Genomic DNA, 23,746 nt, shown 5'->3' on the forward strand with positions numbered 1-23,746 from the left:
CATTATTATTTAATCAAGCTTGTCAGAACTATATTGTATCCAAGATATAATTTTATACAAACACTAAATAATATTATTTAAAGAGATGACTCTTGAAAAACAGCTTGCTTACAAGGCACTAATAACCCACTCCTACCGAAAAACCATGCAGTATGAAATTAGTAGTTTGGCAGCTTAAATTGCAGAGTTAATCACATCATCATAACTATCAGAAACTAAACAGCAGTGCCTGAAGTTCCTAAACTTAGTTCTTGGGATTTACACAAATCACAAGACCTCCATTGCTCAAGCTTTGTTTCTTCAAACTATCTTTTGGAATTTTCACCAGGAATATTTTTCTTGAGTAGGAAATGTAGGCTATGAAGGTGAAGATAATCAAAGATTAAAAAGTATTATTCATGAAGATCACAAAGCTCTCACACAATTCAACAAAAGCACTTTATCACTGTGTTTTTCCATGCAGAGCCCATCAGTGATAGAAATCAGCAACAATATAGACCTATAAAATCAAAGCTTAAACTGAGTGCTAATACTGTACACCATAGATTTCTGCACAAGTACAATGCTAACAGAAGGTGTGTAATTAGTAAGTCTTTAATACTGTAAAACCACATATATGAAGAAGCTTGCTTTGAAAAAAGGGGACATTGAGCTGAAAAACCCATGGTAAATTGCCTCTAAAGGATAATTAAAGTTGGTTTTATTCTGTTACTGAGATTTAGCTTTCCTTCATTCAAGGTCTTGCAATTCAAAACGTACAAAGTATTTAATTTTCAATGTGTAAAAAATTGGAAAGGTTTATTGCTATGATCTATCCCTGAGGCATAATAGGAATTAAAATGGTTATTTACCAGGATAGTTGCAACCAGCCAATATAGAAACAGATTTAAAGTTTAGGCACAGATGAGACTAAGCCAACCACTAACCAACAAGGAGATTTTCTGGTGAAGGTTTTCTTTCATAATTGGCTGCTATCTCACTTGGTTTGTAAAGCTTCTGCTAATCTGGAGGTACTAACACAAGGTGCACCTGCTGGTTCTACCCAATATCATAATTCCTCTCTGTAGTGGCAATGTGAAAAAAAGCCTGTAAGACTCAGCAAAATCACAGTTTTTAATCACACCTATTTAAAATAGACAGCGTATATTATTTTTGAGGGAAAAAAATCCCAAACTGGAAAATATGATTACATGAAAAATAAACAAGAAGTCATGTATTTTAAGATTTGAAGCATACAAAAGATAATAAATCAGGGTCTCCATACCCACATGGGGATCTGTGCTCAGAATGGGGCCAAAAGTCAAGCACAATGGAAGCCAGAAGCATATTTTACTCTCACACAGGTGGTAAATTTGTTACTATTTACAGTGTTGCAGATGCATTATGAAAGCCAAGTCTAATTAACAAACCTGCAATGAGGATATTCTTGGCCCAAAGCAGCATTTTCATTTGATATTTAGCACAGCCAGATTTTGAAAGCATATCTGTTTACCTGCTTTCTGTTTTCATAACAATGTAGAAGATGTGTGAATAAACCAGTTGCAAATAGGAACATGGAGCATGCTTTTTGTTTAAAACCCAGTAAATCTGGTAAAAATGTAGTAAGGAAAAAGGTTCTAATCCAGTAGCACACAGATGCCTAAATTTGCTAAGATTATTTATTAAAAATAAGAATGCAACAAAACATTTGGCTGCATTGACACCTACGACATCATTCAGTGATATAATTTGATAATCTTGTAACACTGAGCCTGTAATTACATTAAAATTTAAGCAGAACTAATAGCATTTTTCTAAAAATGATCTATTGCTGAACATATGAGAGGATTAGAGGCAAAAGCAGATTGTACAGTCTGTTAACTTTAAGAGCCACATTTTCAATAGTAAAATGAAAGCTTCAGGATGAAATGGTATGCCTCTTTTTGCATATGCATGGCTGTTTAGACACCTCAATTAATACTTAGCTGCATAAGCAGGATTAGCAAACAGTACTGTTTATTCACACTCCTGCACTGACAGATGTCAGGCTGCCTTCATTTAAAATGTTGCTCCAAGTTGATCAAGCATCTGTGAGCAGAGCCAGCCAGATGCACAGGAAGCTGCAGCTCTGTTGGGGTTCAACAAACACATCAGTCAAAAGCATCAGCACTTTCACAACAGCCTCAAATCCTTAAGCAGAAAGGACCAGCACTACAAGAACAGTTTGGTTCATCTAACTAGCAGAAAATTCAGTTGTTTTTCTAGATAATATTTATAAAAAGTACTATGGGATACCAATTAAGTCTATGGAAGTTGCTCAGCAGCTATTATATCACAACAAGTTTTGTCATCATTGACAAACAAACAACAAGTTCAACATGTTCTGGCTAAATGAGTGAAACCACTTTTGATTCTCTACCTGAAACTTGTCCTCAAATCCATTCTCAGGCATTCAACAGAATGGGAAGTTTTAGCCATATAGAATTTTCTACAGTAAAATCTTATTTTCGTTGTTTGTATGATATCAGCTTTGTTGAATAATCTACAAAGCTAACAGACAGAACAGGAGGAATACGAGGAAATAGACTTCAGTATGCAGCATTAGTTTTCCTACTATTATTTATTAGTTTCTTCAGGAAGAAGACATGAAATTCTGTAGTCTAGTGGTGCAAGCATTATCTATTATAATACACAACTAATGTTGGGGTCATTATTTCACTCACATTCTTCAAGGGAGATGTAAAATTTAATCTTGAATATTCTAAGTTAACACATAAGCACAAAGTTGCTGTTCTACTAACATTGCTGTAAATACTTGTTAACTTAGGCAGAATTTAATTATTTTTTCTGTTGCAAGCATTATAGATTTCTAACAGGAGTAAATGTTGAAACTATTGAATTTGTAAAGCTGATTGAGATCACTTAAGTAAAACACCACAGAAAAGACAGTGGAGAAGGGATGGAAGAAGCATTACAAAATTGCCATTGCACATAAGGTGAACAAAGACAAGAAAGCTGAGGATTGAAGTGCCTGGGACTCAGTCCTGTATTTCTAAAGAAATCACTTGAGCATTTTTTTCTACTGGCTGGTTAATCTGTCCATGTCCTGTTGAAGATTTCTCAGTATCTGTCCTCTTTACTTAAAGGAATTAAAAACATGACAAAATACAGGCAATTCTATCCTAGCATCATTATTTTATATAGCAGTACTAAAACACATCTCTGTTACCTATGCCAGTGTTGAGATCTTGCTAGTTTCAAGTGATTAAGAAATAAAACTTTTAAGATTCCTTTGGGAGATAAATTTACTTTCAAAACACACTTACTCCAGTAGCACTCTGCATGCATCCCTAAGCCCTTTTTGCTCAGTGCTCCTCCGCAAGGATTGGTACATCACAGAGCTGCAAGCTGCTCTTTCTGCACGTTATGCCTGCACACTCACTCTGCTCTGCACTTGCAGCTTGCGCTAAGAACACTGGAGGTCACTGCAGCCTTGATCAAACAAAGCTTTCTCCAAAGAGAGACACCGAGTTTGTCAGTGTTCAATGGAATGGAGCTGGTTAAACGCACTGTGTGCCTTCTATGCAACTCGCAGCCACCTCCCGGGATTTATTATATTTTACTGAAATTGCACATTTTATCTCCAGTCCTATACGTGATCACAAATTAAAGCAGTTACTGTTTAAAGAAAAAAAGGTTTTTTTTCTTAGTTCTGCTAGGAAATAAAGGCTCCTAAACTCAAAACATCAAAGTTAAACATTGCAAATTTTGGGACAAAAAGAGCGCTGAGTCTGTTTCCAGGTTTCAGTGGCTCAGATGTTGTACATATGGTTCGAATGTCCATTCACTGCAACCTGGCAGAAGCCTCTGGGCCCAGAATGGCTGGGCTTTAGGGTTTCACCTTCCAACAAGGTCTGATGGAGAAAACTGGAGTATTCACCTTAAGCTCCAGATCCCAACCCTCAGACCTCCCTGTTTGCAGAAGTGGACTGGATATTCCTGTATAGCTGTCAGCCATTTGGGGTTTCCAGGTGGGCAATTCACAAATGGCCCCTCTGTCTGTGTCACCACACACAACCCTGTGTAAGTACACACTGCTCCAAAGGACATGGCACCAGAAACCAAAGAACTCAGACCAGGAACCTTGTTTCTTCACCAACAAACACCATCTGACAGTCTTCCTTCCTTTCTTTCTTCCAGATCTTTCCATCAGCTATAATGTGGGGCACTGAAAGCACTGCTTTTCCCCACTCGGCTCCCCTTCTTTAAGAAGTATAGAAACACCTGGTGCTTTCTAATGTCTGTCTGTCCTCTACATCCCCCAGGTCAGGTTCCAGAGAAAAGTCCTAACAGACGATTTTCACAAGCCTATTTTAAGATCATTACTAATCCAGCAATATTTTTGGTGCTGAGGCAAGTTAAAGAATTATTTTAAATTATTCTTGATCAAAAATTCATACCAAAAAAGTGGAGGGAGGGAAGCACAGTCACAAATATTACTCCAGCTACTTCAAAAAAAAAAAAAAAAAAACCAAAAAAAAACCCAACCAAAAGCTCTGACTACAGGAATGAAAAACCAGGTGAAATTATTCTTTTTACCCAATGCAGCACAGGTCAAGTTAAATTTAACTTCCATCGTACTACTGATGGTACAATTAACTGTTGCTAGGGTAAAAAAAATCATCTACAGCGAATTAAATTACCTATGAAAGTCATATGATAGAGACATTTTGTAATAATGGAAAAGAACGGTAAAACCAGGAAATACATGAACGCCAATGTAGACGTTAATGCAACACCTAATGGTTACTGTCTCTTGTAGTAGCTGCCGGCTGCCCCCTCCCTATCAGACTCAGGTTTAGTTCGCAGGAGCAGTGAACACGCTCTCTGTGTTTCAGGCTGAAGAGCTCCAAAGTGTGAATTGCACTTTATCTCCCCTGCGCTGCTGCTGCGGAGCCTCAGCCGCCATTGCTGCGAGAGGAGGGCAGAGCCGGCGGCGCCCATTGGCTGCGCGGGCAGGGGGCGGGGCCTGTGGCGGGCGGAACGCCCTATAAGGTTCCAGCCCGAGCACAGCAACACCATCAGCAGCGATGGCCGAGTGGTTAAGGCGTTGGACTTGAAATCCAATGGGGTCTCCCCGCGCAGGTTCGAACCCTGCTCGCTGCGGCCCGGACGGGCTTGAGTTTTTTGTTCCTGGTCCTGCCCTGTTGCTTGCAACGTGCAAGTTTTACTCCTCGCGTCTCCTCTCGCCGCTCAACGCCTCTGCAGCAACCAGAGAGGTTATGTGGGGTGGCACAGAGTGGGGCAGGTTGGAAGGCACACGGTGGATCCTCTGCCTGTGCAGGGTGATTCCACAGCACACGATCACAGCCAGGGGGCTCTGGAATACCTGAGGGAGACTCCACACCCTCTCTGGGCAATCTGTTCAGTGCTCGATCACTGGCAGGAAAGCAGCTCTTCTTCATGTTCGGGTAGAACTTCCTGCCCCTCCGTTTCTGGCCATGGCCTCTTGTCCTGTTGCTGCACACCACGGAGCAGAGCCTGGCTCCACCTTCTTGACACCCCCATTTTAGATATTTATACACATGAAGAGGTGGCTGAGAGGGGACCTCATTCTTGACACTGAATAGGCCCAGCTCTCTCAGCCTTTTCTCATGAGAGATGCTCCCATCCCTTTATCACCTTGGTCGGCCCAATAGGATAATTATCCTGTTGCAGCTCATTAGGCCATGCCTACCTGCTCCTCCCTACCCCTGCCAGAAATAACAGCAGCACCAAAGCTGCAGTAGGTCCCAGGGCAAGTTTCTGGCATTGCATCTCAAGCCAGTGATAAGAGCCCTCGGTGGAGGTGAGAGAAGAGCACCTAGGGTTTGATATTCTTTCAACAGCTCACCTTCTAGGCCCTGTAGACAGGACAGGCAGTGTCCAACTGCAAAGCTCAAGATTCATCCAATGGCTTATGCACAAACAGTGTCCTGATGTGCACAAAGGGCTATTGTCCTGCCTCATGTCCTACAGCTGGTACAAAATAAATTAGATCTTGTTAGCAGCACGCTTCTCTATAAGGAATGGACTTGATCTGTCAAACCTTCCCTTCCCTGAAGGAAGCTGCTCTGATTCCTCCTGGATCTCCAGTGAGGGGGACCCTAGATCATCTTTCCCTGCCTTTTATGACCTTCTGCACATACATGATGCACACACACACGTAATATGGTGATGAGGGGGAAAAAGGCCCCACAGAAGTTATTATGCCACTAATAACAAGGAAAAACAAAGCAAGGCAGCATTGCATCCCCAGTCGTCTCTGACTGGCTTAAACTGAGCTCTCACCAGTCAGATGCGACAGTCGCATCCTATGTGCAGCCCCAGCATTAGTGAAGGGCTGAAAAACTTTCAAATTCAAAAACTTTCATATTCTGGAAATATAGAAAAAGGCCATTTCCACAGAGGTCGAAATAGGCCAGGGCAGAAACAACCACTTTTCACTCCTCTCTCTCTCTCTCTTAAAAACAAGAGAAAAGCCCAACACAAACATACATGCAAACCCATTTTTTCTAGCCTATTTTGCTAGTGTAACTTAATCAAGATACAGAGGCAAAGGAAGAAGAAGAAACACTGAATTATCTCTGCTGAGAACAAAATAAAAGAAACAAGGAACAAACAAAAAATTGTTCAAGCTGGCAGCAAAATGAACATTTCAAAGTGTTCCCTACGAGGCTTCCAGGGATTTCAGGTTTGGGTGTTTATTTCTCTTAGGGCACCTGCAAGTGCTTTGGCAGTGACAGGCCAAGGATGGATACAGGAATCCTGGGGAAGGCTCAGGTCCCTTGAAAGTGAGGACCAAAGGCACCCAGACCCAACCAGCTGCAACAATGCCTTACTCCTCTGGCCGTTCCTGCTCATTCCTCTGCTCACCACCACCCATGGATATCAGTCACACAAAGTCTATGCAGAAGAGGAGGAGCTCATAGTCCCAGCAAAAATCTGAGGGCTCTGAGAAAATTCTCAGCTAGTGAATGAGCAGCTCTGACAATCCTAACAAAGTAAATGTAGTTTGTGTAAGGAAGGATGCCCAGGGCTCAAACTGCATCTCCTTAGCAAAGCTGTCTGTCCTTGGTGCCAAGAGAAGCATTTCTGACAAAGCAGCAAGCAAACCATTTTGTTGAAGGCATTGACAACCACAATACATGTCAAGACTGGAAACTTTCTGAACATTGACAGCAAATTTCATTTTCTAGAAGTAACCCCTCTCCCTTACTCTTCCGCCAGAAGGAGGGAGAAAGAGCAAACTACAGTGAAGATGGAACGGAGGAAAGAAAATTAATTTCCTCCAGCATCCATCAGGCATGAGAGGTTAGGATATCCAGAGACCTAAAATGTGGGAGAGTTCCCAGGTGATACTGTGCACCGATGTAATGACTCAGACACAAACCCTTCAAAGGAGGGACAAACAGAGCCCAGACAGAGTCTAATCTTCATTACCAAGGGAGGGAGATGTGATTAATACAGCAAAGGTGAAAGCACAAACACACCCAAGGGCTGCCATCGCGGGGAGCACTTGGCAACTCTCCCAACAGCAGGGTGAGTGTGTGCACTGGGCTGCAATAAACGTACCCAGCATAAACTAACTGATAAGCATCTGCTCATCTGACAGTGACACAGCCCAACAACCTACTGAGTTGCTTTATCTTTTGCTGTGTAATTTCATCAGCTTTACAGCAGCCTCACTGCTTGCACTTTCATATCCTGAAATGAGAGATGAGCCTGCTGGGAAGGTAAGATAGCAATGTTCATGCTCAGGAAATTAAAGATACACAGTATCTGTTTTAATAATCAGGATACTTGCTTCTATTATAGAACATATAAACTGCTCTTTTTTAAAATCTCATTTAAAGAAGAAAACAATCAAGAAATGACCTTACCTATCATTCAGCATTACTCAGCCTGAGATTTTAAGTTATATACTGTCTGTATTCATCCTCCAAACTTTAACTCTTACACCATCTCTTGGCAAATGTCGGCAAAACAACTTGGCAAATACTGGCAAAATAAAAAGTTGGAGAATGTTCTAGTTCTTGACAATCTTATAGATGCAGCACTTGTACAAGTCTAACAGCAGTAAATAAAAATATAATAATTCTATGTAATTCAAGAACATGCCCAAGCTGTTCAGTTTCACTGTAAATAACTGGCTAAGTAGGTTGCCTAATTTCTGATTTTACAAAACTCTTTGAAATAGTTTCAAAGACCTAGAAACACAGCATTAAAGAACATGCCTTATTCGCTGTATTTTATCATCATTATCACCATACACCTGCAGCCCATCTGCTATCTCATAACTTCCACATGAAAACTCTTCATCCTTCACAAGCCAGGTTTTATTAACACTTTTGACTGGACTCCAGAGGATCTGGGCTCACCTCACAACTCTTATTTTCACACCAAATCAATCAGAGCTATAACAAAGCACAGGAAGTCAGACCTCTCACATACCCAAAACATGCAGGACCCTTTGTTACCCACCTAAGCAACTCACAGGAGGAGCTAAAGAAGAAAACGGGAACTTACCATGTTTTACAGAGAACTACCCTCCTCCAATCTGAGACTCCCAGGCCCTAATCTAATAAATAGTGTCTGGGTTTGTTGCTGTTGTTCCCCACCCCCACAGACAGCCCTTTGCAGCTGTTTCCACTTTGCAAAGAGAGTTAAAACCTCTGTAGGCCCCTGAAAACCTCCTACACCTGACTCTATTGCCTTACTCACACCTTCACAGAGTCTGAGATCCACCTCACAACCCCTGCCCCAGCTGAAGTTTCAGCAGGTGAAGTGTGTTATGTGCTCACCGGTGCAGCGGCCAAGGCACCACATTATTGCTGATGAAATGTCAGGTGGAACATTTGCTGGATCTTCTCATGCTACTAGCAAAAAACTTCTAAAAATACTATATATTTAAAAAAGCAGATAAGCAGTTCATGGTTGGAGAGTGGACTCTGAATGATCTAACACTGATTAACTTGTCAGGCGCTTGTTTCTTTACTTTCTAACATGAGGGAGAACTGGGCTGCCCACTTACTCCAGTTAACTGTTGTTACTGGCCAACAGGTGAGGTCCCACCTGGTTTGGGGTAATAAAAATCAAAACAGGCTGCACAGGCTCCTCTTGCTTTCTAATGCCTCTGGGTTTGCTCTGCTAGGAATAGGTTAATTCAACTCAAGAAATACAGAAAATTGGACGATTTCAAGTTAAACATATACAGAAATAGAAAGTCTGTATTGATGGTATTGGTGTACCGGAGCACCAGTTATAACCTGCCCTCCTCATGAGGGTAAACACAAATTCCAGGACTGATCTCAAGCAGGTTGTTGCAAAACAGAAGTTCGCCCAGGAGCTTTTGCTGGGCTAAGAGCCTTCCAAATATCTGCAATTATTCATCCAGAACAAACATCCAAAAGTTCTTTGCCAAAACCAACCACGCAATAATTGGCTAATAATGACATCAGTTTTAATGACACAAACTATTAGTTTGCTGTTCAAAGGTCTATTGTATGTTCACTTCTGAAGGGAAACCAGCTCATTAGGTGCTAAATCATCCATCCAACTACCCCCTTTTACCTTCACTGGCAAGTGAAATGGGGGGAGGAGAATCTGGGCTACCATCTGATTTTAAGTACTCCAGCTGGCTGCATTCCCATCTTTTTGTTAGAGGGAAAACTGTTCCCTATTACTGTTCCCTTAGTATCCTTCACATATGATGAGTTTCTTCTGTTACTACTGTTTGACATTGTTTAGAGTCCCTCTTTATAAAATGGACCAAAAGTCTTTCTTGAGCAAATGCCTTTGTATGAAGTGAAGCCACAAATGCACTAGAAAAAAAAAAAACAAACCCCCCCAAAAAAAAACCCACAAAAAACCACTAAAAAAAAAAGACCCCACCAAAAAATCCAGTAGTTACATTAAACAGATGTTACAAAGAATTATTAATCTGAGCTCTATAATGTTTTCAGCTGCAAAATATGTAAGGGAAAAGCATGTAAAATTAAAGATGATGTGCCATAAAACTGGCTATTGGTACCAATGCCATCCACTCTAGGGTCAGTGTAGCTGTATCAGCACACCACCAGTACTTTCAGCTTTTCCAAAGTGGGACAAACACAAGCAGTATTAACACTGCTGTCAGCCCCTGTGGAGCAGACTGGCTCCACAACAAAGATGCCCATGAGGTCAGTAAGATACACCCATGCTCAGGTTCCACTGGCAGCACTTGGGTCACAGTGTGTAGCAAACAGGCCCCAAACAGGAGGAGTACAGTAACTCAGGCAGCACAGCATGGCCAAGCCAGACATGTCACTCCAGGGACAAGCAGAGATCAGATTGTTTTCCTGTGGGGACAACACTGGACTTTTCAGGTTACACTTTCCACTGCATGCCCCAGGACTCATAACTGGATTCCTTAAGCTTTTACCCACTGAGGTGACAAATAACAAGAAATTCCAAAGGAATCTGTGAGGTGGGTGGAGGATTTAATTAAAAAGATGAAAGCAACCCCTTTTCTGTATGCATGCAGTTTTATTTGCTGCTGATGGAATTATCTGCCTGCACAAAACCACAATGTCGATACCTGACATACTAGCCAAGTTCGCAAAGAAGAAAACAAATACAAAATAAATAAACAACAATGAAGAATTTGAAAAGTTGCCCGAAGTATCAAAAACCTTTCATGTGAGATTTTGTACACATTAGTGCTGACTAGTCTGATTTTTCATTCCTCACCCTACAAAACCCTGATAAAACCATGTTTACCACACCTGAGCAGGGAGGGAAATTGCTATGAAGCCACAGGACAATGCTGGCACACATACACAGGGAATCAGTTTTCCACCAATAAATCTCAAGACAAAAATTGCTATCTGGAGAAGTAAAGTTCAGGAATTGCCTTCCAAAATAAATAGCTGGTACAAAAATTATACTTGTTAAGGGAGAAAACAAGTGACTTTTAGGAGTGCTTGATCTATTGCAGAGACCTTGGATAACAAGAACCTTCTTATTTCATCTAGAGCATAAGATCACAATTCTCCTACAAGTTTGCAATGAGTACATTATAAATCACTGCAATGAGTACAATGCAATGGAGAAGTGAAGCAGAGCAGAGAGTTCAGAAAGAAGCAGAATTCATTGTCATACAGCTTTTGGAAGATCATTGCTGAATAGGATACCTTGGAGTGCTGGGTTCTACTGAGAGTATGTTTTTCATAACATCACACTATTAGGAGAAATATTAATCACTACACAATTTTTGAGAATACAAGAAACAATATTTAAGATGTTAGATAACTTCACAAAATCATTCTATGTTAATACTGAAAAGGGCTTTGCTTATTAAACAGAAAAACCTCCATCTGTAATGCTCACAGCATCTGTGATAAATCAGTATTCAGACATTAATTGGAACAACACATTACAATCAAAGAATACAAAATACAAATAACTTATAACTGCTGGCAAAAAAAATACTGAACTGTTGAACAGATGATCTCATGCTCTTGTGTGTTTCTCATTTTAGATCTCATAGTTTCTGAATTTCCTCAGAAGGTCTGATGGAGCATCGCCTGACCAGCGGAAACGCAAGTGCCAGTAATTCCCCTCTGAAAATCCTGACGGAAAAAAAAACCAAAGACAATTAAATTATTACAAACATGTATAAAATTAAATTTTCTGAAATAATACTTGTTAGTCTTCCCAGAAAGAGTAAGCAAAAAGTGGTCACTTCTAGTGCTCTTGCTTAGCACTGACAAATATGAGCAAGAACTATATTCTTGGCATGTTGGAACAAGAGCTCAAACACCAACCTTCAGGACAGAGATCAGCTGGGAAGAGTCCAAAGGAGAACAGCAAGGACCATGGCAGTCCCTAAAGAAGACTCACAAAGAAAAACTGAACAAACTGTATTGGGTTAATCTAAAGAAGAAGAGATAGATGGTGATGTGATAAATCTAGAGCTACATGGTCTGGGGCCTTTTAATACTAAAACGTGACCTTCCTTTTTCAGGAAACTGAATCCAATGAGCAGAATTACCATTCAGATCTCCTGTCTGGGCTGAAATAGCTATGGAGAGTGGTAGTTCAGAATTTGGCCAGGCCAGCAGACCAGAAAAGATAATACCACTGTTTCAAAGTGGAACCCAATGTAACAATTTTTGCTGGACCAAAACAAAAGCCTTATCAACATCCTAACATTAAGTATAAACACTGGAGTGCATACAGACCCTGTCAAATGTATTATAATATTAACATTTATAAATGTAAATATATGCCACTGTATAAATGAAGGAGGCACTTGACAAGTTTGATGTTTTACCCATTCAAATATCTGACAATTAAATTAAAATTTAAAAATTTGAGAAAGAAGACGCCTTTGCAAAGAAAATTCACCATTACAAGAAAAAGACGATGTTTTCCTTACTTCAAAATTTTGCCATTCTAAAAAGTATATAGTGATAATTTAATTGCCAAAAAAAAGAGCAAATAGTATAAAGTTATAGAGCATAATTATTCAAAATCAAGTTCTCAGTTATGCCAGGCATACACTTCTTTGTAGAATTTTCTTATCTATTTTCTGCATTCCAGAAATGTTTGGGATTACATTAGGTTTTGCTACCCTCACAGCTCACCCTAATTTCCTGTTTGATCAAACTGGGGAGAAATAACAGGACTTTGTTTAACAATAGTTCTCTGCTAACATGGGTCTGAGGTTATGAAACTCCTGAAGGATCAGGCAGAACAGGGGGTGGCCATGGTGGTATGAAAGCTTTGATGAGGCACACTGACCTAAACCACAGCCAGGAAGTACTGGCTGGTAGGGGAGACTTTGGAAATACACATTTATTCTGGTGCATACACTATTTAAAAAACACCCCAAAACTCTCTGAATACAAAAGAAGCCTTCCAGTCTCAAATTTTAGACCTCATTAACTCATCAGATGCAAACTGTGCAAAAGTACTGAAAAATGGATAAAAAACCCCAAACCTAAATATTTTACTTTAAAGTTTTAAAATTTATTTTTTAAAAAGTCACTGAAAATAACTGTCTTTTCTTTTTACTTTTCATTTGCATATATCAGAAAAACAAAACTTTCCATTTTGGTTGATGCATTTTTTTGTCTTCTTCTTCTCCAGTTTCTGGTTTTACTAGCAAACAACCAAGGAAACTTGGGATAGGGAGGAAGAAGTGTCTGAAAACTTCAAAATTACATAAATAATCAAAAGCATAAAACCCAACCCAAAACCACATTAAAAAAGCTAACAGCTAAACACACTATTCTGGAGAATTTCTCATGACTAAAAGCCCCCATTTCAGGCCAATCCCTGGATACTGCAATTTTCTGTAACTGCTGTTTTCACTTACTTGGGTAGTCTGGATTCTTTGAAGACTCTGGTTTCACATCAGGAATTGCAACATCTTCTTGCTCCCTGCTCCCTTCCAATAATCCATCTTCATTGTTTTCAGTCTGTTTGGTCCACATCTCATTAGTTATGTTGCTGGTGTTACCAAAGTCAGGAGCTTCCAGCATTTGATCCTTCTTACTTTGGACAGCCCAGTGCATTGACTAGAGGAATGCAAAAATAACAAAAGAGCTAATTCCTATGTTTTATGAGGTTTTTAATTACTTTTTCTTATATTGCTGTAACAAATGGTTAAACAAAGCACATTGAGAAGCCTGCAGGTCAACAGGACGGGGGAAAGCACATTTACATGTCACAAACAGCATTGGAGAGGACACTTTATGTCAGGTGGGCGTGAAGAACAAAATGTACATCAGAATTTAAAGGGCCTTTTGTCCAGTTTCTTCTGTCATGAATTCAGACATTTTTTACAAGGGCTTGAATGACTTCAGAAGTGTTCATTTTCAAAGCTGTCTTTGACTTCAAAGTACTCTTTGAAAGAAAGGCAATTTGAAAGATTTAATAATAAAGTCTGTGGAATAACATCTGTTTGGAACTGAACTAAGCTTAATTGGATACTTCCAGCAAACATTTAAGTTCAGGCATAATGCTGTAGTTGGAAAGTCTCAACCTTCTCTCCTAAGCAGAATTGAGATGGGCAGAATTGAATAGGAAACTTTTATTCACCTGCCTTAAAATATGATCACATAGCCTTGTAATTATCATTCATTCTAGTAAGTCAGGAAAAAAATAATCCAATATTATGGAATTGAGATCTACTAGGGACACACTAGCAAATCTTCTCACTAGCAAAATCAGGAGGGAAAACACCCTAAGAACACCTGCCTCTGTCACAGGTCACCCCACTAACCTAGCAGAGCCCCTCCAAAGCTCTGTGGGAAGCCCAGGGTTGCAAGGAACTATCTTCTGGATTTTTTCAATGAGATCTTTATTTAATCAGGTAGCATGAAAACCTGTCTAATAAGCAAGATACCAAAAGGAGAATATATTATAAAAAGGTCCCAGCTTTAACTTAACTTTGAAAAGAAACAAAGGTTTCCTACAAAAGCAAAGTGTGCTGCAGCATTTGAAAACAGCCCTTAAGTTAAACTTCCTACAACACACATAAAAGGAACAACTTGATAAATTCAGTCTAAAACTACTGGCCTAACACCTTTCTGTGAATGGGCTTCTAAAGCCCTTCAATTTTTCCTCAATTTCCTTAACATCCATAGTGCAGGAATCCCTCTGCACTATTCCCATCCCCAAACCCCAGCACTGCAGCAGAAGTGCTGTAACTCATACCCTCACTCTGCAACTTTTTGTCTGGGCCAGCCCCACCTCCCCCTCCTCCTGAGGACCCAAACTCAGCCACCACCAACCGTTTTCACAGAGCTGCTCAGAGCCTCCCACTGCTGGAACGGGATGGTGACTTTGCTTCGGCGCCAGTAATCGTAACGCGCCCGGCTCTCTTCGTTAGTGAGAGTCTCCTTGGCTTGCTGCAGCTTCTGGAAATTCTCCACTAGGACACAACCAAAAGGATACTAAAGACACTATTTGCTTGGCAAAGAAATTAATTCAGATGCAAAAGGCGACCTGCCAACAATGGCTCAGAGCAAACAAAGAGAAGGCAGAAGGAGAAGCAAGTGACCAAGGGATGTGGTTCTGCTTCCAGCTTGCAGAGTTCTGGTTGGCTTTAGGATCACAGCACCTTTGGTGGACTGATATCCTTTCACATCAGGACTAAAATGTTCCTTTGTCTACCAGCTTCAAAAGCTCCTAAAGTTAAGTTGAGAGAAACTTACAGAGCACACAGGTAAAAGGCACAGGTCAGCCCCTGCAGACCACCTTAAAACGGGAAATCAAAGCAACACACTGAGATCCACAGCAGCAAGGGAGTCAGAGCAGAGCACAACAGCAAGAACCATGAGCAGGGAGAAAACAAAGATAAGCAGGAACTGACAAGCAAAAAGAAAAAGCTAAATATAGTTCAGATTAATTAACCTGTGCATTTTATTAGGTATGTTTTCTACATAGGCTAAAACATTATCCAGACTGCATGAATGAGAACTCTCATTTTTCCCTACAGGGTAATTTTTCATGGAATGGTTACTAAGGATGCAGCTGCATGTTTCTATTTGTGGAAGGGTTATAAAGATTTAGACTTTATCTATGACTCACCTATGTTACAGTGATCTATTATTATTACTATTATTCATTTATTCCAGTTTACAAATTCGAGAGGTTTCTTTTGAAATACTCTACACCCCAACACTAATCAAAATTGATCACTATAAATCAAACAAGAGACAACAGGCTGAGGCAACAATTCTATTAGTTTTCCTTACTCTACTGTTACCAGTTTTCAACAAATAAAAGGTCTACTTTAATTACTCTTTATTGAGCTTTAAGCTGATGAAACAAAAAACATAAAGTAAACTCTCACTAGTACTGTAAAAAGGTATTTAAAGTAAATAAGACATGCTCAGGTAAATAGAGCCTGAAACATTTATTCTTGACAAACAAAGCTGCTCTGATATCTGGCACTTGGCTTCTCTTTTTTGTTACTCAGCCATGGGAGAGCTCTGACCAGGGCTCTCTATGGTTATGGATGGGTAAAGGTTGGCTCTCAATAACTCAGGTGCTGCTCAGCCCTCCCAGCTCTGATGAGCTTCATCCCTTCATCAGCACAAACCTCAGCACAGTTCTGCAAACAAAGGGCTCCTTGGAACATGCTCAATACACATGATGATTAAAATACATTGAGGGGAAATAAAGTTTTAAGGCTGAATTTAGTATGTTGGTCATGCTAATTAAAGAAAAATATAAATTATTTTTAAACAGGAGATAATAAATACCTGCTTTGGGGTTTCCAGGATGCTTGTCAGGATGACATTCAAGGGCTTTAATCTTATATTCTGCAAGAATTTGTTCAACCTAAACAAAATATTGAGCCAATGTGAGTAAACACAGAAAAGATATGCATCTTTGCTTTTTTGAAAGAGGCTGGAAGGAACAACAAAGAATGCTGAATTATTTTGTCCCACTCAATTTTACAAGAAAAGTAGGTAACAACAACCATCTGCCAGTGAGACTGCTTATTTAATTCCATTTTCCATGCACCCATCCTTAGTCTTGTTTTTGTGAGACTCAGTCATCCAATATGGCAAGTTGGCTCTACAAAAAATGTGCAAAGACATTTGACCACAGAGGAAAAATGCATCATTTCAATTGCTCTTTAGTTTGCTTCATCAACTCTAATTTTCAAGAGTCTCATAGCAGGAAGCACAGGCCCTCTGAATTGCTGAAGATCAATTTGTGGGTTTAGGTAGCTTTCTCCATACCCTCTTCATAGCAAATTCAGCCAGCACCACATGAGTTTTCCATCTTGGATATTCCAAGATAACTTGCTCTATAACTTTCTGCCAAGCTAATTTTCTGTGCAACAGGGTTGGATTGGAGTAGAATACATTTTTAATCAACATTAGAATACTGGCATGTATTCGTTTATTAGTTAATTACAAGTTACCACACAGTTTGTAATACCATAAAGTATTACAACCACTGGAAAAACGAAGACATATTAACAGCTAAAATACAGGAAACCAGTTTAGGTTATCACATGTTTAGTGTTTTTCCAAGTGTTTTGCTGGTTATTATAATTCAGAAGCAAAGAGATCTTTATATCATTCCAGCTTTCCCAACAATTAGCCCTAAGGTACCAATTAACTACTATTCTTTCCCATACTACAAAAGCTGTTTATATAAATTCCTCATCCTTAAAACCATGAGAGCAACATACAATTTAAATAATTTATTCCAAATTTAAGACTAATAGCATTTTTTAATAATAAAATCACAGTTCACTCAAGTAGCTGGACAATTTTTGGTGGCATATTCTGGGAAAATTGTTGTCTACAGTGGTATCTTAAGAATTCTACACTTTTCACTCTGCTCAGGATCTTCTTCCAGAGGGACAGAGGTAATGTGGTGTATTTGCAGTAAGTAAGATGCTTAAATACACATACAGTGTACAGAGAACTTGGTGAAACTGGTTACTGTATAGCCATCTACCACCTCTAAAACTTAGTTACTTAAAGGGGAACTTTAAAGTTCAAATGTGTACAGAGGGCTAAAATGTAGCAGAGTGGTGGCATGGAAGTCTTCAGCTTAAAAAAAATCAGTAAAAAGAAAAGTTTATAGGAAGTTCATACAAGATACATGAATTTATGTACAATATATAGTGAGGTGTTTTACCAAGAAAGGTATCCAATACCCACTAGATATGAATAGCATTGCTCTTGGAAGAAGGACGTAGATTAAATCTCTCCTCTTCCTGTCACATCTGAAGATGAAGTAGGTGTCCCTGAGCCCAGTTCTACCAGAAACCAAGAATGAACTTTGTGTTTACTTGAATAGAGCAAAAGATCTGTAGAAACTGAGAGCATTTCTGCTTAAATTTAACCAGATTAAACCAAGATCAGGATATTCAGCAGCTCAGATGAAAGTGCTGCAGCTGGGATTGTGCTGTGTATGCCCAAAGCAGCCTGTGCCAAATACTTGACTCCTGTACAAAGCAGTGTGACTGCAAAACCCCTGTAATGCTCCAAATTTCTGTGAGACCCTAGAAGAGCTGTGCAGGGTCCTGAGGGAAAGCCAGCCTGGGGCTCAGTCATCCTAGGATCTCAGAGTTCTGTCTCCAGTGTCAAAAACAGTGCAGCAACATCTGTTGCTTCTCCCAACAAATAATATTTGACAGCTTGTTTTTCAGGACCCATTAGCATTTATTCCAGCTTTTTCATTTCATTTTTAAGCAATTTGAAAAATCATTATCAGATGTACTTGAACTGTTCATTAATTGCTAAGCCCTTAAGGAATTAGTGTGAGGTAGAAAATGAGACACAGCATCTGCAAAACAAGGCTGCATGGAGACTTGAGCACTGCCCTCTGCTGGGATCACTTCTAGTTTCCTCAGGAAAAGCTTTACATTTCCTTCTGTGACATAGCGAAGATGTTTACTCTTCATCTTTATACTTGACCACTAGGACAGGTGAGAGCATCTGACTAAATTTACTGAGAAAAAGCTTTTATCTCTACTGAATACATCCCTCATTACAGCAGAGTAATCAAAATTCCTTTTCCAAATCAGAAACACAATACTAGTTAATATAAAAGCTAAACTAAAAAAAAAAAAAAAATTGGCATACCAGACTATAAAAAAAAAGTTGTATGGACATCTTTAACATGAACCATACTTGTTTTACGGCAAACCACTCAAAAATTGCTTAGCTAAATCTCATTATAAAGCATGTATCTGCTACTGAAACAAATTACTAAAAGTAGTATTTGAATGTCATTAGAGAGAGAGTTTAGAAAACATCATATGGTAAATGATAAAACCACTATTTTTGTTGCCATCTTAACCAAGGATACAGTTTAAAAAATTATACTATGATAAAGCCTGAGAAATTCAGTAGCATTATCAGTGCCCTGATAATGCTATGAACTTTTATTGCATTACTTGTACATAAATACCTTATTTTCATTTTTCAAAACTAATAATATATATTCAAAACTATTATTTGAATGCTGTCAAACACGAGCCGTTGGCTCAGTTTGTAACCGTATCACATGTTGATCTACGCTGATAAATAAACCGTTATTTCAACTCTGCCCTGTTCCACACGGCACTTTCAATCTAAGCGTTACTCCAGGCTCTTAATATGAGGACACAAGAGAAAATTGAGCTTTTCAAGGGAGATCCTACAAGGGCAAGAAAGAAGGTTCACAAGGCGTTTCAGATATTCCTGCCCGCAGAGACACAACATTCCCCGCAGACAGACAAGCACGTTCAAACTGTGAACAACCTGGCGGGGAGGCAGAGGCTCTTACCGTCGATAGCTCATCGCATCCCAGCAAGTTGTAGTAATCCTCCAGGTCCTCCGGGCTGCAGTTCAGGATCGTATCCATCTGCACTAGTCCAGCGGGCTTTTTCCAGCCGCCACGGAGGCTGTGGAATACAGCGTCAATTCAGAGCTCACACCTGAGTTTGAAGTAGCCCAGGGCAACAGGCAGCTCCCAGTCTGCTGTAGAGCTCAGTGCGGCGCTTTTGAACGCTGGCAGCTGACACGCACGGCTCTGTGGAGTTCTCCGCTGCCATTGGTCTCCGCAGGATGCCAACCCGCTCGCACAAACCTGCTCTCGGCAATGCTCCCTGGGATTTGTAGTTGCCAGAGTTATTTCAGCGTTAAACTGTGGCTCCCGTCCAGAGCGCAGAGTTCTGGACACGGAAACATGGCAGAGATTTCACTCACGCCATCACCTGTGCTGCCGCTACAAACCAGGCACACACTGAGAGGCTTCCCTGCACCTGAGCCATTTTCTGCTCAATTTTTATTTGCAACTTCTGCTGTCGTCTTTGACCAGATGATTAGATTGGTAACTATAGAAAAGAGTATATAGTAACAATTACAGGGTGCAAATTTTGGAGAACAAAGTACCAACCTTGCCAAAGTCTGTCAGAGTTCTGCAAGTCACCTCAACTAAAAGGGGGCAATCCTCACTCTCTGAAGGCTTCCTCGGGTACACAGACACTACTTCTCAAAACCAAACAGCAACCGTACATCACTTGCATGTCTGACAAATTAAAACTACCCAAGGACATGAAAAACTTACTGCCTACTATCAAATTAAATACTCTTTCTCATGCTAAATTACTTTGAGATTGTGTATTGAAGGTCTGTCCTGTGTGCAAAATATCTTCCTTGTGAAACTCATTTTACAATGAGGTGAAATACCTTTAAGGGACCAAGGCATCAACCCAACAGAGACTATGGACGTGTTCAGTGCTACCCATGATCTGTTGACTTAAAAAGATTACTTTCTAAGTGTAATATAACCACGTGCCAAAGTCTTTCCCCTGGAGCCTTAGGAGCTCTGTTTTTACTCTTCCCAACCCTGCAAGAGCTCTGTAACCCAACATGTTTCATGTCATTAAATATTGATGATTCTCTAACAATTACAAATATATGCTGTGAGCAGTTATACAGATCTAGATGCAGTGATCTTGTAGGACAGGACGTGACCAAGACTGGAACAGGCATGTATGAATCAATGAAGGACTCAGTGGCCATTCAGAGCTGTTTATGAATAACAAATATATAATTTTTGCATCAAGTGCTTTATTATCTGCATTATTAATGTTCTGCAATGACATTTAATATTAGTCTTCCACCACTTTCTCTTCAAGGTTGCATTGTCTGAAATTTTCTACTTTTATTGTATGTTCAGATAGCCTACTAAGATTATAAAATATATAAAGCACATAAAAGAAGCAGCAATATTAAAAGAAAAAGCAGAAGCCTTGGTGAAATCCTTTAAATCTGATAGAAAACTCTACGTCATATTTCTCTGAGTAAATAATAGAAATTCTTTTTCAACTTCAAGTGGAAGAATTAGCAATTACAAATCTCTCCATCTCCCCCATTCATAACTTAATAACCAGAAAAGAATGAGAAAGAAAAAAAGTCTTTTACTAAGAGAACATGTAAATATTTAAATAGGTTGTACTCTGGGGGAGGACAAAAACAAACAGCTGTCCCTCCTCCCAGCAAGCATTCCTGACATCCCTATTTGTTCCAAGTACTCCTTGTGTATTTGCGTAAGGTGAAAGGGAAGCTCTTTAACCCTTCTCCCCTCCAGCTGTCAGTGGCTATTTCTGTGCACCCAGGTGAACTGCAGGTTCCAGGGCTGCTCTCCAGTGACAAACCTGAGACCTGCCAGCTGTGTGCTCCCCGAAGCCTCAGTCCCACTGTACTCATCTGGTCAGGCCACACAAACAAGGGCTCTGACCCCAACCACAGCAGTGCTGACCCTCATGCCCCTAATGCCCCTCAAGATCCCCAGTGCTTGGGGCACAAAGACTCCCACAGCACCAGCTGCAGGTCTGTGTCTGGAGGACACAAAATACACTGAATAACAACTCAGGCTTTTACTGCTCCTACTAGCTTCAGAGGGGCAACTCCCAAAACAGCATCAAAAAGGAGAACAAGAGTACCTGTATTTAATGCATGGAAAAAAATACACAGGTTAGCCCTAGGACATAAAGTTCACTTAAAAGGGAATTGCAGGGCAGGAGATGGCATAGATTATTGCCTACACATGCTGTAGTTAGTGTTGCTCAGGATGTACAAACTGTTCTGGAAGTGAGGAAATCTCATTTATTCTCTGTACCCAGCCACTAACAAAAGGTGTCTCTCAGTCCTAACACATACTGGCAATTCTGTTTGTTTAGAGCCAACAGCAAAATTAAATTTTGGTTCAGCGTAACAGGACATTTACCAACAAGCTGTAATAGTCAGAAATGGCCCTTCAAATAAAACAGTAAGATCTGGAATTCTCTATTTGAATTTATTCCTGTAATATCAAATCTTCCAGGACCAGTTCTTCTCAACTGACTTCAGGAGTTTTGCTTCCTGAGGACAGAGAACACATTTTCAAGAAGTTCAAGGCACAATACAAATTGTTTGAGTTTTGCATGTTATGCCCCATCCTTGTCCTCACACAAGATCAGGGCTGCAAAAACAGAAGAGGACCCAAACACTGCCAAAGTGACTTCCCAAAATAAGGGTAAATAACTGCAACACCACCGTTACTGGGGAGAAATGTCTGCAGTATCAGAAGCGGCTTTAGGATCCCTGAGCCACTCCCTCACTCCCTTCATGGAAGGCCTCAGATCATACATCTATGTCACTTGCATAATTTCTTCCTTATAACACAATCTTCACATAAATAAAAGTCCCAACTCTCCTTTATGTGCTACAGAAGCATCCTGCACGTGCTTTTTAAGAAATATGGCTCTTGCCTCAGCTTCCATAAAGAAAAAGAATGCTCGCATACAAAGTTGCATAGAATAATAAAAACTTTCTGATTCACATCTGGTTACTCTGCAGCTTGTTTTGAGAAACGGGTAATGTGAAAAACAGTATGTACATATTTTTCAGGGTCATTAACACCTGAAAGAACCAGGAAAAAAATAATTCCCTTCCCCTACAAAGACTACCTATAAAGTAAATTATTCATAAAGTAATCCCTTTTGAAGCCATATATATCAAAAATTTTAACTTTAAGTATTTTTAAAACCTGTTGGTTATCAAGGCCTGCAAATTATACCTGAATCTTGCCACTAAATTTAGGAATTCCATTGTACCGAAACTCTTACCACTAGAGCTATTCAGCAAATAGCTTGTGACGTTGAGCAGTAACAACAAACCAATATTTGAATTTATATCCACGAAGTTTAGACCAAACTTCTATGTTGGTGGCAGTCCTGGGAAAAAGGCCGTGTTCTATCCAGTCCAAACTCCCAGGTGGAAAGCAACTACACCATGGAAAGTCCACGGGTGGCACCTCCGTATTCGCTAAGCAGGGATGGTCCCGCTCCGGCGCCCAGGTGGGGCGCTAAGGATTGCTCCTGCAATCCACAGAACAAAAGAGATCACTGCGAAACCACGGAGACCAGCAGCGCACAGCCCTGCAGGGCACGGGAAACACAATGGATTTGGGGCCGTTATTCGAGCAAATCCCAACTCTCGCCGCTTACCAGCAGGTCTCTCCTACACCACGCAGGCTTCTAAAGCAGCAGTGGTTTAGACAGGTGCTAACCCCCAGAAAAGCTCCTGCATCCCGGGAGCTGAGGTACCGCCATGTAGAATCCCAGGTGGGGCTAGTGTGTTATCCCAGAGGATAAGGGGCAATACCTTAGAGCATCCCTGCCAAGAGCCCGCCGTGCCGGCGCACTCCTTTAGCAGGCAGGCAGGCAGCGGCCGTGCCCTGTGAACAGCTCACCCTCAGCTCAGTACGCGCAGAGAGGCCGCTCCGAGCCCCCCGGCCGCGCTCTGCCGCTGGGAAGGGGCTCACCGGGCAGCTCTGTCGGGCGGGTTCCCCCTGGCCGGGTGCTGCACAACCCAGCAAAGGGCTCTACAGCGGGGAGCTCGCTCCCGGGAAGGGGCACTGTCTACCCGATACCCTGACGGAGAGCGAGCCCTGAGGGTTTCTCACGCGGCTGGCGAGGAGCGAACACCGGAGCCGCCATTTGCCGGGAGCCGCCGGCCGGGCAGCGCAGGGAGCCGCGCGCGGTCAGCGCTCCGCAGCGGGCGGGCTGTGAGCGGCACACGGCTGGGACGGGAAGGGAGGGCAGGGGGGCAGCCAGGAGCGGGCAGCCGGGCCGGGCCGGGCGGGTCGCGCCCCTCGGCGCTCCCTCACGCTCCTCGCGCGGTCACTGCGGAGCCGCTGAGGGAGGGGGCGCGAGGTGGCACGAGCGGCACGT

The 23,746-nt window shown here is 41.0% G+C and overlaps 2 protein-coding genes and 1 non-coding gene across 8 annotated transcripts in view; 1 reads left to right on the plus strand and 2 right to left on the minus strand.

Annotated features, from left to right (window-relative positions):
* Window positions 1–8,568, minus strand: part of CTNNA3 (catenin alpha 3) — a 411,474-nt gene extending 402,906 nt beyond the window's left edge. Inside the window, exon 1 of one of the 2 annotated variants that reach the window (XM_085064278.1) lies at window positions 8,548–8,568. Coding sequence is in view for 1 of the 2 variants with exons in the window: in XM_085064275.1 (XP_084920401.1) it covers window positions 7,902–7,908 (7 nt within the window). In the remaining variant the exon portion in view is untranslated. Of the gene's footprint in view, window positions 1–7,901; window positions 8,009–8,547 lie in introns of those variants that run through there. The other variant, XM_085064275.1, reaches the window with a different exon arrangement.
* TRNAS-UGA (transfer RNA serine (anticodon UGA)) lies at window positions 5,064–5,145 on the plus strand. Its single transcript has one exon. It is a non-coding gene; the product is annotated as a tRNA-Ser (tRNA).
* Window positions 8,569–10,525: 1,957 nt separating the features above from the next.
* DNAJC12 (DnaJ heat shock protein family (Hsp40) member C12) lies at window positions 10,526–23,738 on the minus strand. 5 transcript variants are annotated; one of them, XM_085064288.1, is made up of 6 exons: window positions 23,266–23,738; window positions 19,312–19,429; window positions 16,278–16,356; window positions 14,802–14,941; window positions 13,382–13,583; window positions 10,526–11,630 (listed from the first exon to the last, which is right to left on the minus strand). In XM_085064288.1, exons 2-6 carry the CDS (start codon window positions 19,387–19,389, stop codon window positions 11,536–11,538), a joined length of 594 nt encoding a protein of 197 aa, XP_084920414.1. In that variant the 5' UTR covers window positions 19,390–19,429; window positions 23,266–23,738; the 3' UTR covers window positions 10,526–11,535. The 5 variants fall into 5 exon arrangements, with proteins under 5 accessions (XP_084920414.1, XP_084920412.1, XP_084920411.1 ...); XM_085064286.1 differs by having other exon boundaries at window positions 19,312–22,891; window positions 23,021–23,738; XM_085064285.1 differs by having other exon boundaries at window positions 19,312–20,558; window positions 22,591–23,738.
* Between the last annotated feature and the right edge of the window lie 8 nt (window positions 23,739–23,746).

This window comes from Lichenostomus cassidix, chromosome 6, assembly GCF_008360975.1.
Source record: "Lichenostomus cassidix isolate B80296 chromosome 6, HeHo_3.0, whole genome shotgun sequence".
Lineage (NCBI taxonomy): Eukaryota > Metazoa > Chordata > Aves > Passeriformes > Meliphagidae > Lichenostomus > Lichenostomus cassidix.